Source organism: Anguilla rostrata, chromosome 18, assembly GCF_018555375.3.
Source record: "Anguilla rostrata isolate EN2019 chromosome 18, ASM1855537v3, whole genome shotgun sequence".
NCBI classification, from domain to species: Eukaryota; Metazoa; Chordata; class Actinopteri; order Anguilliformes; family Anguillidae; genus Anguilla; species Anguilla rostrata.
In genome coordinates, this window is record NC_057950.1 from 3,925,084 (window position 1) to 3,938,943 (window position 13,860).

Sequence of the window (13,860 nt, forward strand, 5' to 3'; positions counted from 1 at the left end):
GTCGATACCTCACCATTACCTAAAGCTGCAGGTAAGGACATGGACAACAGGAGGGCTGGGAAACCTACCTGGATCCCCATTGCGACCTCTCTTTCCCCTGGACCCAGGAGGCCCTGGTTTAAAAACAACCTGTAGTTAGACAAGGGGTTGAACTACACACTGAGGCAATAGCCCTTCCTCAGACTTCAGCCGGTCCAGTATCAACTGTGTAAGGCCACAAGATGCACCTACGTATGTGTATTAACCCGGAACAAATCTACGGTATGAGTCTAGTCAGGTGTAAAAGTTTGGTTTCGTTAACTGTTCAGCATGCAGCCTCATAAAAAAATTATTATTACAATTGGGGTGTTGCAAACTCATGCAAAGCAAACAGTGAGAGGCTAGGATCTCCATGAATTGCGCCTGCCCAAGCCAGCCGTGGGCGGGGGAGAGTTTCGAGGGACTCCAATATAACTCCTTGGCCGGCCGGTACGAAACGAAAGATTACACCCCCGCACGCAAGCATGTGGAAGCGTGTACTCAAATTCCTGCTGCATACTAAGCCCCCCATCACATCCTGTTACCCATCCCGCTCTGGGACATCTATAGACAACCTTGGTCCAAAGGCACATTGGAAGGGAATCTTCAAATATAGTCCGAGTGATGATGCTTAAAAAAGTCCTCTCTCATTGGGCTTTACACACCATGGCTTGCTAATTCGGTGATACAGTCTGTGAAAATCTACGTTCAGTTGCTGTTGTAAATTTGGGGTTAATTTTGAGGTCTTGATGCCTGCCAAGGTGAAGTTTTATTGCTGGTCTTTGTGTAGTCTGCATTAATTAGTAATAATATTTGAGACAATAAGTAGTCTGAATACTGAAAACATCGCCTCTTGTATCCGTAGTCATATTCTACAACCTACAAATGTTGAATGCTACTGAATCTTGTGTCACAGTGCAGTAGGTCTCAAAAAGACATAACCTTTGAGGCCGAGTCAAATAAAAAATGAAAAGTTGTACTTTCCCTCTTTGCTATATCGACGTGACCTTTAGTGTTGTTTGAGTACACTGGAGGCCTCGAGGCAGGTGGGACGCCATCTTAAGACGGCCGCTGCTCTGCGATATACGTCTCCAGGAATAACCTGTGGAATTCCGGTGCTGAAAATACCCGCCGTTCCTCTTGGATTCTCTGCTCCTCCAGTTGTCCCTCCCCCACCCCCATAAACACAGTAGTGCCCTGAACAAATGTGTCGTCTTTCAGGCTTCCGTATACTGTAAGTGTAGAAGAGGAATTTAATTGCCCAAGCAAGCCAGAGAGGAGAGCCAAAGGCGCTGCTTGATGTTATGCAAGCTTTGCCAACTAGAAGGGGTAGAGCCATAGGCCAGCTCTCAGTGCTGCTTTACAGTGCACATAAGGGTTAGGCAGCCTCTAGACCAAATTCTTATTTCACTTTGAGCTTTTTGCATCTAATGAAATAATTTGCGGATGACTGACTGTGCGGTTACATGCGTTTTTTTTGGGTTTTTTTAAACGCTGCAGTATGGCGTAGGCATGCAGCATAATTATGCTTTATAGTGGGTAAACAACTGGATTTGTTGTGAGTAACTCAACAATTTTTGCAAGTATTGTAATTGTACACATAAATGATATTTCAATAATGTGCTCAGCCTAAAAAGAACAGGAAAACAGTTGCAATCCAACGATATGAGAGAGCCTACCATTACTACCAATTTTCCCAATCAAAACTGGACATTGTACTAGAGTCCAGCAATATCTATATATTGATGGAATGTATCTAAATAATCAAATATTGAAGGAACATAACCTCTAAATATCCTCAGAGGTAAAACACACCCACCCTCTGGTGGCCTATAAAATACTTTGGCTCAGTCAATCATACAATCTTGTTAAGGTGTACTTTGTCATATATTACGGTACATATGATTATTTTATTCTGACCATAGCAATGCAATAATAATAATGAGTACATGCCTATCATTTTCACAGAGCCAATTGTCTTTTGATGTTGCGAAAGTAAAATCTGATCTCATGGGTAAATTCTCCTAGTTTCTTGTTTTTTTATTGTTCTAGTGTTCAAGAGTGGGAAGGCTATGCTTTTGATGTTATTAAATTAGTGAGAGAAAAACAGGCTATGTTTATATGGATATGAGCTGGCTTGAATTTCGTTTTAAGCATTTGCTTAAATTAGCTGCGTGAAGATCGAAAGAACAAAATGTGAAGACTGACTTTATTGGCAAAGGCCTTTGGATTACACTGTATGATTTATTCCTGATACTCACAGGAAACAGTGAGCAAACTGGCATGTTATTTTGATTAACATTAAAGTCTTTAAACTGTCAAACTGGTTGTCGCTGGTTAGTTAGTTAGTTAGCTAGCTAGCTATGTCCAGAAAATGTTCCTCACATTTGCCACCGAAACCCAGATTGTATTGGGTTTGGACTAGGATTCATAATGTAGCATTTACATTATTCATTTATAATTGGATTTTTGTGAAACTATATTTATGCTGTATTCAATATATCCAGTAGTTCAATGTTAGTGAAATTGTCATATTGTCAGTATCAATATGTGCTTCATTTAGAAATATATCGAAATATTCATGGACCCTTCATTGTACTTGGTGTGACTAAGTTCAGCATCATTGAAATATCCAAAATACATACAGGATACTTTGCAATAACATCAGCCAATTGATTCCTTTCCTGCAAGAGCCATTTTACACTTGGAGGAGTTCTTCCTGCGGTTATGCAAACAGTGATCTGAATTTACACACATAAATCTGCCGAGAACACAGAAAACTGAACTTTTCCACTTCTCTTGTTTGACAAAATGCCCATGTCTTATTCTGATCTGGAAAAATCATTTAACAAATTCCATGCCTTTTCACTACTACTATTGCCATATATAAATCTGCTTGGGTTCCAAATAAAACCCACAGTACGGTGTCTCCTAAAAGACAAAAAGATTAGCTGCCTTTTAAGAGACCAATATCCTTTTTTCACACACCTCGGCCATCTGCAGGAAACCAATAAACACCAACAAAGGGGCTGATCAGATTCTGAGACTTCTACAAAAATATCATGTCTAGACAAGTGGACCAGATCTGCGCTTTGTTGCCTCCCTTGTTCATCTAAAATTGTTATGGGGAAATGTTCCTGGTGAGAGATCCCCACTTCAAAACTGTAAACTTACGTTGAACCAAAGTTGTCAGACATAAGTCCTGGAGGGCCACAGTAGCTGCTGGTTTTGGTGTGTTTTAGCATTTAAAGTGCTTAATTTAAGACACTGATTGGCAAAGAGTCCACATACACTGTCACGTTTTCAAATTGAACAGAAACCTCATCCATTGCAGCCCTCCAGGACTTCAGTTTGACACCCTCATTTAAAACCAAAGGCCTGACTGAAGTTAGCAAAGATCCCCAGGTGCTGGGTGACTCCTCAGAGGCCCGAGTTCCAAGACTGGATACTGAATTGGGCTTTGTAATGATCTCCTAGTGTGATTGGTTAAAACGCTCCCATTCTGCCTCAGTAGACAATGGTGAGCTTTCTGATTAAAAATGGTGTATGTGATGATTTACTCATAATGGTGGTAGTCAGATTATCCTTCACACACACACATTCTCTCTCTCTCTCTCTCACACACACACACACACACATACTGTAGATACCCACACACACACTTACACAAAAAGTGCTTTTCGATCACAATTATTGTCACTGCCTCACCAGAAGCTGAGGTTAAATTCTTGTCAATCTCCAGAATTAACAGTCATTGCCCATGAGAAACCCTCAAGTCATTAATTGCCTTAATTTGACTAATTGCTGGAGTTGAATGTAAAAGACCACTGTACCCTACTGGAGAAAATGGAAATGGAGTCATCAGTTACACTCAGCCTCACCAAACACGGAAACATCTGACATTTTTGTTTATCATTCCATGTGACAATGGCCTTGCCAAGAGAGCACACTTAGTGAGCGCATAGGGGGACAGGCCTGGAGCCTGTGGCCCCGGTGCTCCTTTGCGTGTTATTTATATCCGCCGTCCGAACAGAGCTGAAAGCGAAGCTTCCTGGAAAAGCATGAATGGCATGACAAGACCTCCTCAGAGCTACCGACCGCACCTCCCCATCTTGTTCTCGCTGGCCATTTTTGGCCCCGGGTTTTTGGGGTTGTCGTCCGACTCCCCCCGACTCGATCGTACCTTTGCACGCGATCTAACGTCCCATGCGGAAAAAGAAGCAGACCCACCCATTTCCCCTTTAGTGTTAAACTGTCACTTGTCCAAGGCCCTGGAGGTTTTGACTGAGGAAACGTGTGACATGGAACAGTAAGGTCAGAAACAAAGGTTTCTCCTCTTGAACCCTATGAGGTAACACTCAGCTGATTTCCTGAGGAGGTCAAAGAGATAAAGCAATGGAGGATTCATTCACAGGTTATGTGTTTCTGGTCTACCAAAAGAAGCTGGATCTGTTCTTGCAGTTTATGTTTTATTTCTTTTAATAGTCCGAGGATGTAATTTTTTTCCTGAATTTATATCTAGGATCCATTTAGGCTATATATTCTTAACTTGCAAATTTAAGATGCAGTGCTAAGGTGTTGTGCGACATTGTATCTTTGAGGCATTAGCATTGCGTGAACTTAATTTTTAAAATATATTGGCATTACAGTTGTGTAAAAAAAAAAACTTGGTTATGTTGAGTTAAACTTTGTGTGTAAAATATAACTTAAGAAATCACATACACAAAATAAATGATGTTGAGGTGCAGAGATCCCAACACACTGGCACGGCTCACCCCAGAAATGTACTCTCTTGGTACCAGCCTGAGTATGTGTGATGACTTAAATGCCCTCCATCACGGTGCACCCTGCTCTTATTCAATAGCTGCTGGTTCCAGAATGTCTGCAGCGAGAGACCTGGCATTCTCCTCATTGCTGCCACATGCCAAAAAACAAGGGCTGGTTAAAAACTGAACTATTTTCTCCTAGCAGCCTTGGACCAAAAAAAAAAAAGACCTCACAGAAAAAAACCATTCTAAATCCGAGATTTAAAAAATTACATTAAATAATGTGCTGCTTACAAGAGATCACCACAAAGCCTACATTGTCTTTGTGCCAGAAAGACTACCATTAGCTTGACTTTGCCATTTATTCTCCCAAATTACTCTCAGAGGAAAAAGCATGCATTAAAATTTTCAAGGAGCTACACCAGTCTGGACAGAAGAAAGGCTTTCCTACTTCAGTCCACTGGACTGGGGAGCAGGGAGAGAGGTGCATAAATCTGGCTTTTGTTGCTGCACAGCATTAATCCCCTAACCCGCCCCCCCCTTATTTAAATTATAGACTGGAGACAGTAACAACTGAATTTTAGCTCTAACTGGAATTTAATCACAATTACACATTTGTCAGTGGCCCCAGCATCGCAGAAAAACATCCTGTACTACATGTGGTGAAACGCCCTCAGTCGGCCTTCTGTTTGCTTTCTTCTTTCACGTTTTGTGGCCTGTGTTATGGGACATTTCCATACAATTATGGTTGAAAGGAAAATCCTGTGTGGAATTAATTTAAAGGTCAGCTTACAGACATTCGAATGGGTCTTACAAACCCATGTGAAGAAATTAATGAGCTAATGTATGTTAAAATATGAAAGCAAAAATATAGGAAAATATATCATTTAAATTTATGTCAAGCTCATATTTATTTACTGACCATCTGTTGAAGATATTCCACTCATAATTATGTTGCGAGACCAAGAAAATCTGTAGGATGGCCGGAGCCAATGTTTATTTTTCCCCCCTCTCCAACAGTTCACTCGGACTATTCACATATAATCATTTGAAATGCGTGGTCAGGTCTTTGCATCCAACTTTTGCTTTTAGTAGGGATTTCCCTTTCCTCTTTCATCAGGTAAACAGTGGGTTTGCATTGAAATGCATGTTCCTTTCATTGCTGGCTGACAGGTCGGCTTTGTTTGCTCTGGGCTGTTTGCAGGGCCCGGGGCTATGGATTGGCTGAGCACAAAAGTCAAAAGAGAAAAGCGTTTGAGCTCGCTGCCACAAAAGGCGTCCTTTGAAGAAACAAGAAGCTGGACCTTCGAACAGAGACATAAAGGACAGTTGTTTTTCCAACAAATGACATTTCGAAAAGCCCCTTCCCCCCGGTCGAAGGTCAGGTTGTCTTTCGTAAAATAAAGCACGGATTAAAAAAGGAAAACGGTATTAGCCCCAGATGAAACATGACAGACGCTAAAGCAATTCGGTTTCGACTCTCTTGACTTTGTACCTGATGAGGAAAATGTCCCATGCAGACACAGCCCATGTGAGGCTGCTTTTTTCTGTCAGGCATATGCGTGTCTTAACAGCAAATGCCAAATGACCTTGCAAATTTTCTCAGGATGTTCCACAGGTAAGCACTTCAGTCGCCATTGTGATATTTAACTATCTTTCCTAGCACCATGACAAATACTGCATTCTGCACTTCCTAAATTGTTAGGCGTCAACCAAATTAAGCAGTGCATTGAATTTAGCACGTAACTGTAATAATTCATTGTAGGTACATTCCTTTGCTAGTGTTTGGATTCCATCCCACAAAAGAGGAAGACAGGGTTTTGTTTGAGAAGACCGGTTGAGAGGGCAATCAAAGATATTTCCTCCCTTCCTATTATGACCTGTATGATTATTTTTGTTGCCACTTCCAAAAAATTATAGGACTTATCAACACAAGATAACTTTATCTAATGAGGTAGCTTGTCAGAGTGCCTACAAGTAAAGATAATTATTCAAATATGGTACATACCGTACTTACCCTGTTTTATAATACAAATGAAAAAACATTGCCTTCCGTTATTTCGCAATATGGCTCTATTTTAATGCCTAAGGTCCAAAGCGCCGTTGTCTTAGCCCATTGTCTGAATATCTTAAACTAAACAATTTTTGAAAAATGTCTTCCTAGTTTCATTATGTGCACATTTTTATTATTTTATGTAATGGCAAATCTAAAATTTCATTTTAGATATTTTCAAAAAATTTTGAACAGACCTAAAAGCAGAAAAGACTGACTTATAAGGCCCCTGACTTTAAAAAAAGAATAAATTCACTATTAATATCTATCCACACATTTCTACATGCTGTAAATTGATATTCTTACCATTAATATCCTATTAATAAGTGTAGTAGGTGAATTCTGTCACTGTTTGACACAGGCCTGATTATTGTCATTAACCACAGTGTAGGCCTGAAGGCAGAGGCCTGTGACATCATCAGCCGGCAGCACACGGACGCTTGGTCCTTCCTCTGACCGCACGCTAAACACAGACTAGGGGACCTTAACCGGGGGGGGGGTTCCCGTTGATTTATGGCCCACCAACACATTATTTACACATGGCAATGGGTAACACGCACAGTATAAGGTTAAAACAACAACAATATAACCAACCGTGCAGAAAAAACAACCCGGACATGTTTGCTTTTTGCATGGTTAATGCTTTAACTGAGCCAGTGCTAATCGTAATGTGCACGCTTGCCTTTTTTCCCTCTTTGATTTTCAGGACGAATTAAAAACATAATGGAGAAAAACCACGCTGAGTGAGCAATTTCGGAAGACGACGGAAGTTATCGTATTTAAGAATCTGTAAGAGACTATTCAGAGTTTGACCTTTGGAGAAAAAAAAAATCTGGGGCATTTTGCCTTCAGTCTTGTCTTCCGCAAACACGTGTTCAATTGGATTCAGATCAGGTCATTGACTTGGGCAGTCAAGAACATTACAGTTTTTGCCCTGAAAAACTTCAGCAGTATGTTTGGGGTCATTGACCTGCTTCAAAGTGAAGTGCTGTCCAGTGATTTTTGAGGCATTTGGTTGGATCTGAGCAGATAAGATGTTTCTGTACTCTTCAGGATACATCCTGCTGCCATCAGCAGCCAAATCGTCCAGGCAGCCAGTTCCAGTGGCAGCCATACATGCCAAAGCCATAACACTGCTTCTACCATGCTTCACAGTTTAGTAGGGGGGATATGGATCATGACCTATTTACTTTCTCCACACTTTCCTCTTTCCATCACTTTAGTACAGGTTAATACGCATCTCATCTATCCATAAGACTTTGTTCCAGAACTCATGTTTTTTTTAATGTACTTCTTAGCAAACTCTGACCTGGTCGTTCTGTTCTTGGGGCTTAGCAGTGGTTTGCATCTTGTGATGAAGCCACTGAGGTTATGCTGTATGTAGTTTTCTCTTTATGGTAGTCCTTGGCACATCTATGCCAACATCCTGGAGAGTGTTCTTGATCTATTTGTCCATTGAAAATGGGGTTTTCTTCAGAATTAAAAGTGTTCTTTCACTGGTCAAGAAACAGCTGAGCCTCTAATTGTCCCATTTTTTTTGCTCATCACTGTCAAAACACAGGACATACTGTCCTCAGTATGGACTCTCTTTGGCCAGTGACTCACTCCCGTGCTTTCCTGGCAGAACTGTGTTACCACACACCGCAGACGCCGCGACGGAGACCGCTACCGCGCACGCAAGCCACCCGCTTTCATAACACTGCCTCGCGGCCAAGCGCCCAATGAAGTGCGACTGGGATTTCGGTTGATGTCCTTTAATATAGGGTTACCAGGAACGAGGGGGGGGTGGGAGGTGTCTTGCTGGGCCGCAGTCATTAAAACAGAAGCTTGGAGAGAGCAGACTTCACCACATTGCCGAAATAAATGAGGGGAACTCGATGCCTTTTCCATGTGTGGAGCTGGCTTCGGGCCAATGAACACTATGCGGCGTCCAGCTTTTAAGGGAAAGCAGACGAGACCAGTTCGCCCATTAGGTAATTGGGAAAGCAGACTCTTTGGCATAAACATCACAAGAATTTTAAGTGTTTAGAGGCTTCGAAGAATGGGCTGCTTAGCTCTGAGAATGAGAACAAACAGATTTTCCATCTGCGGGGATTGATACTTATCGCCCCTCCATCGGTTAAACAGTTAAAAATACAGCAGAATAGTCTGCAATTGAAATAAATTTGCCTTCTTTTGTATTATATATAACATAAAAAAGTAATGTGTGTGTGATAGAAGTCGTGTGGGTTAAACTCCTTGATACAAATCTAATCTAAGGGGTATATCTGAGTCTGGATATTTAGGAGGGAAGATTGTTGGCAATTTCTTCTGTCTCCTTGAGTCTAGAGGTGTGAACCTGGCTGGCCCACCTGAAATAACTCTGCCCCTGAGCCTAATGCTGGATGGACTGACTACCTTGACTGATTTCTGGGGACAGTCCCTTGCTTTTCATTTGCCGTTCATACGGACAGGTCATCTTCATAGTTTGAATTAGATTTTGAACCACCGTCAGTAGTGTTAAAAACACTGTGGTACCCCGTGCCCAAACAAACATATGCACACATACACTGGATGGCTATGGCTCTAAACATTAAAGACAGTTTAAAAGTGGCTGGGTGTTGGCTTCATAAACATGTCAGTACTTAACCTGAGGTAAATTGTACAAATTGTAAAAAAAGTACAAACAATGCACGCCTTTATTGGTAATTCTGAAGCATTTTGAGTTCCCCATCATGCTAGCCAAACCCCTTGAATGAATTTGGAGTGAATTTGACTGAAGAATTCAAGTTTTTTTCTTTCTAATGTAATTCCCATATGCAGTTCTCAGGAAAATGTATATATTTCAAGCAGAAGTTTGGGGGACTTTAATGCTGTTATAAATAAACTATACTGTATATAAAAATATTAGGATATTCCAATAATAAACTGTAATTTTGGTCCAGTGGATAGCATGACTCTTACACCGTACAAAGAAGCCAAGCCTGTCCAGTCAGTTGTCTTCCGTTCAGCTAAACAGGATGTGAAAATAAACTAGGCCCGTTGAAGGATGACAGGTCTACTAAAAAGACAAACAATGTCAACCGCTTAAAAAAAGATTCAGATGAAAGTATTGGGTTCCTTGGAAAGGTGGAGATGTCCAGATGAGAAAAGCAGACTCTGCCACAGACGCAGGTCTCAGTCTAGCGCAGTGGAATTATGACTGACAAGACTGTTAACCCACAACCCTCCGCTACCCTCTCGGACGTGAGAGAGGAAAGCTAAGACTTGAATCACGCATGGCGATTGTAAACTCCTACGTCCGAAGACACGCCGTGCTTAGTTAAGGACTGTTGCCGGGCACATGAGTACATGTTCCTCTCCTTCTCCTTTACATCTCAAAATAATCTTGTGTGCTACCGAACTGATATCCCACATCACCGCAGGAGCCTTTCATTGGCGTTGTGTTACAGTAAACAGAATCAATAAAATCGTCATGCATATGCACTGCGGTTAACATTTCATCTAGCTAGTAACTTTAATTTAAAACGGGCGGAAGTGTAGTGTAATGGGTGAGGAACTGGCCTTGTAACCTAATGTTCACAGGGTTTGATAACCGGGTAGGACACTGCCATTGTACCCTTGAGCAAGGTTCTTTACCTGCATTGCTTCAGTATATATCCAGCTGTATAAATGGATTCAATGTAAATGTGTTTTTTTTTTAAGTTGTGTAATTCGCTCTGGATAAGAGCATCTGCTAAATGCCTGTTATGTTATGTCATTTGCCAAATCTTTTCTAAACAAACTAAATGTTTTTTTTTAAAAACGTAAATAATTATAAAAAGCTAACGCACATGCAATCATAATAATTCCCAGCCCTGGGATAAGTCTGCATAAAAGGGACCGTAATATCAAGTGTGAACATTCATCTTCTGTTTGCGTCCTGTTCCTGTGGAAATCCGCGATAAAGGAAGCACACATTTTAAAATCTGCTGAGTCTTTTTCTAGCCCCCTTTCCAGTAAACCTCACTCCACTATTTCCTCCAGGGTGCCGAATGCCCGGAGTCCATTTCCCTAACTGCGTTCCGTCAATGTGAAGCGTCCAACCTTGCGCAGCTTTCCAGATGTCTGCACTGCCCTGCACTGCGCAGACAGAATCTGCTGCCGCTTGGATCTTCAAGGGATTTCCTCCACATCTGCCTCTCGCATCCGCCAAGTGATCCGATCGACTTTACCGTTCCCCCTTCCGACAGCCGCAGTAACGGACCCATTTTTGAAATTTAAACTCGGCCTCATTACAGGTGTCCCAAGCACTGGCTGCTGGAAAGCAGATTCCCTCCTCATAAAATCTGCTTATTCGAAGCATCCAATCAGCGGCCTGATCCTGGACTGCCACCTCTCCGTGCCTCCCTCCCACGGCCGGCACGCCGATGCTGCTCGGCCTCACAGGTAAGGTTTCGGTTGGCCGCTCGCCCCTCCGGCAGCCGGTCTCCATGGGAGCCGATGGCACGGTGACAGGGGAGGCGGGGGGGGGGAGAATGGAGACGGCATTCCGGGGGAGTCAGCGAGGAGCAGACCGCTCCGTCGCACTCCCCGCGGGAGCGGGGTCCCACTCTGTTTCCGGCTGAGAGAGCCGGGGCTTCGGCTGCGAGTTTGCCACTAACTTCAGCACTTCCATTCCAGGGACAGCCTTGTCTTACCAACAACTGTTACACAATTGCTTTTTGAAGCAATAGTCATTAATTGGAGTTTTTTTTTGTCAGCGGCTTGCATCCAGACAGCAATTTGAATGAATGAATTTTACAATGAAGATGTTCCAGAGAAGATGATAAACACAAAGAAGCTGCTGCAGTGTTTGAAATTGAGTCCTCCTGATTGATTAAAACAATCACAGAGAAAGGCATAACATTGACCCCCCTCCAACAAATGTCAGTACAAAAGCAAAGTTTGTTTTTCTTCTGTCTCTCAGATGTGAGCATCACCAAGTCCATATGGACTTTTTCAAGTTTCAGACGAAAAATCAGGCACGTCTCGCCAGCCCCCCTCTAACACTAACACTCTAACTCTCTTTCTTCTCTGGAGGAAGTACACTCTTCTGAGCAAACAATCATTCACCCCGCAATAGATTTAACAGTCACCACTTTCTTGAGACCCTGAAAAGACAGGAAGATCAAACTTCAACCTGGTACAGCCTCGGGCTATTTTTCTGAAGAAGGGTTATCCTTGCATTTAAAGTAATGAAAATGCCCACAGAGTCCGCAGTTCTTAGCAATGATTGGTGGTTTTCAAATGAAAAAGAGCTTGTGCGTGTCGATTGGCAGGGTCAGTTAGGCCATGTAAAAGTATCTTATCTGCAAAAATACAACAAAACCTCCCTAATGCACATTGCATAAACACAGCACAGATACACATTAACTTTTATGATTAGTAAAATCATTATTTGACTGTGTTTTTTATAAATTAACACTCGACCAAACGCTCAACATTTATGAACTTTCACTTCTGTTTGCATTTTGTGGGACAATTCCCATTATCCCGAGGAGACCCTCAGAACAGCCGCTGCACAGCGATTTGAGGTAGGTAACACCAAGGTGGCCACTGGTCACGCACCTCAGAAAAGCACTGACTTCAAAGCCCAGGTGCTCAGTGAGGCGTGACAAAGAATCCAATAAAACTCAAAATCCAAAACTGCATGAGCTACTATGGGTGCTAATTAGAATCAAAAGGACAAGTGGTGAGGGGCGGTTGGGGGGGGACTTGTTTAAAAACATCTGCCGTGCGCGTGTTTCAGATACCCCCCAAAACATGACCCTACCCCGGTGAGATGAGTGTGCCCGCTCTCACCCACAGCCTGTCAGATCATTCAGGCGGAGCCCCATGGGGCGGAGCGTGACCAGCTGTGCTTGCCCAAGCGGCGTCCATGAGATGGCACCCGCTGCAAGCCTCCCAGAAGGATGGGCCACTGCATAAATACTTTTTTAGCTATCCATAGGGTAGTTTCAGGTTTCCCCAAAAACTTTTCAGGCTTCAGATTTTGTCACTTTCTTGTTCTAATAGTTTTTATTTATGCCACTATATATTACATCTTCAATCATTTAAAATTAGGGAAAATAATTATGAAGGCTTTACATTACATTACATTACATTATAGGCATTTAGCTGACGCTCTTATCCAGAGCGACTTACAACAGAGTAACCAAACTCAGGATCAAGTCCACTTAAGTCCAATATCTAGAAGGGCTACATATCTAAATACTGAGTCATACAACGCACTGACCCACTTGGGTGAGACGCTATTCCTCAGTCTTAGAGTAATCAGACTCATAGGGACTATGTTCTCTTTTTAATTAGGTGACAAAGGCGTCCACAGACCTGGAACGCGGTCGTGTCATAACTCAACCGTGTCGGGGTCTCACACCGTAAAATCATCTCGGTAAAATGAACCTGCTACTAAACGCAGGTGTTTGTTTAATTCTCACGTCCCCGAAGTTCATTCCGGTGACACGGACACCCGCGAGCCGCGGCCAAGCATTCTGACAGGCCGCAAATCATCGAGGCGCCAGAGGACAAAAGGCAACGAGACTGCCCCGCTGGACCCGGCCATGTGAATCGGGCCAGCAGAGCGTGCATTGCCGCTAATAAAGCCTAGCCATACAAAAAATCCGCTGTTTTCAGTGGGTTTTATTTTCCCCGTGTTTAGCTTTGTGGAACTCCCATAATCCCTGGTGGAGCCCCACTTCTGTTCGCACAAGATACCCGGCAAGAAAAGGGCCTATCGGGTCACTGTTTTGCAAATTGGAACCATGTCAGCACTTTTTTGGTAATAGTGCCAATATGCCACCCACTGATGGGCAAACGTCAGTGCTGATGGTGGGCTGCTAGTGGGCAGCCAGTGGCTGGGCAGTTACCTCACCTGCACAGACTCTGTCTGCAGGTGGGGGGTTACTATGAGCCATATATATGACATACTACTATAAGCAGTACCCCTGAATAAGGCTCTATTTAATAGCAAATTAATAAGGTACTTTAGCCAATTATGTCAAATGCCACAAACTTTTGGTGTGT

General features: G+C 42.7%; 1 protein-coding gene across 1 annotated transcript in view; it reads right to left on the minus strand.

The window, feature by feature from the left end:
- LOC135244477 (collagen alpha-1(XXIII) chain-like) overlaps positions 1 to 13,860 on the minus strand; it is a 42,686-nt gene continuing 28,826 nt past the window's right edge. The window contains exon 3 of the mRNA XM_064316799.1: positions 1 to 113. Coding sequence (XP_064172869.1) covers positions 16 to 113 — 98 coding nt within the window. The 3' untranslated portion in view covers positions 1 to 15. The remainder of the gene's footprint in view (positions 114 to 13,860) is intronic.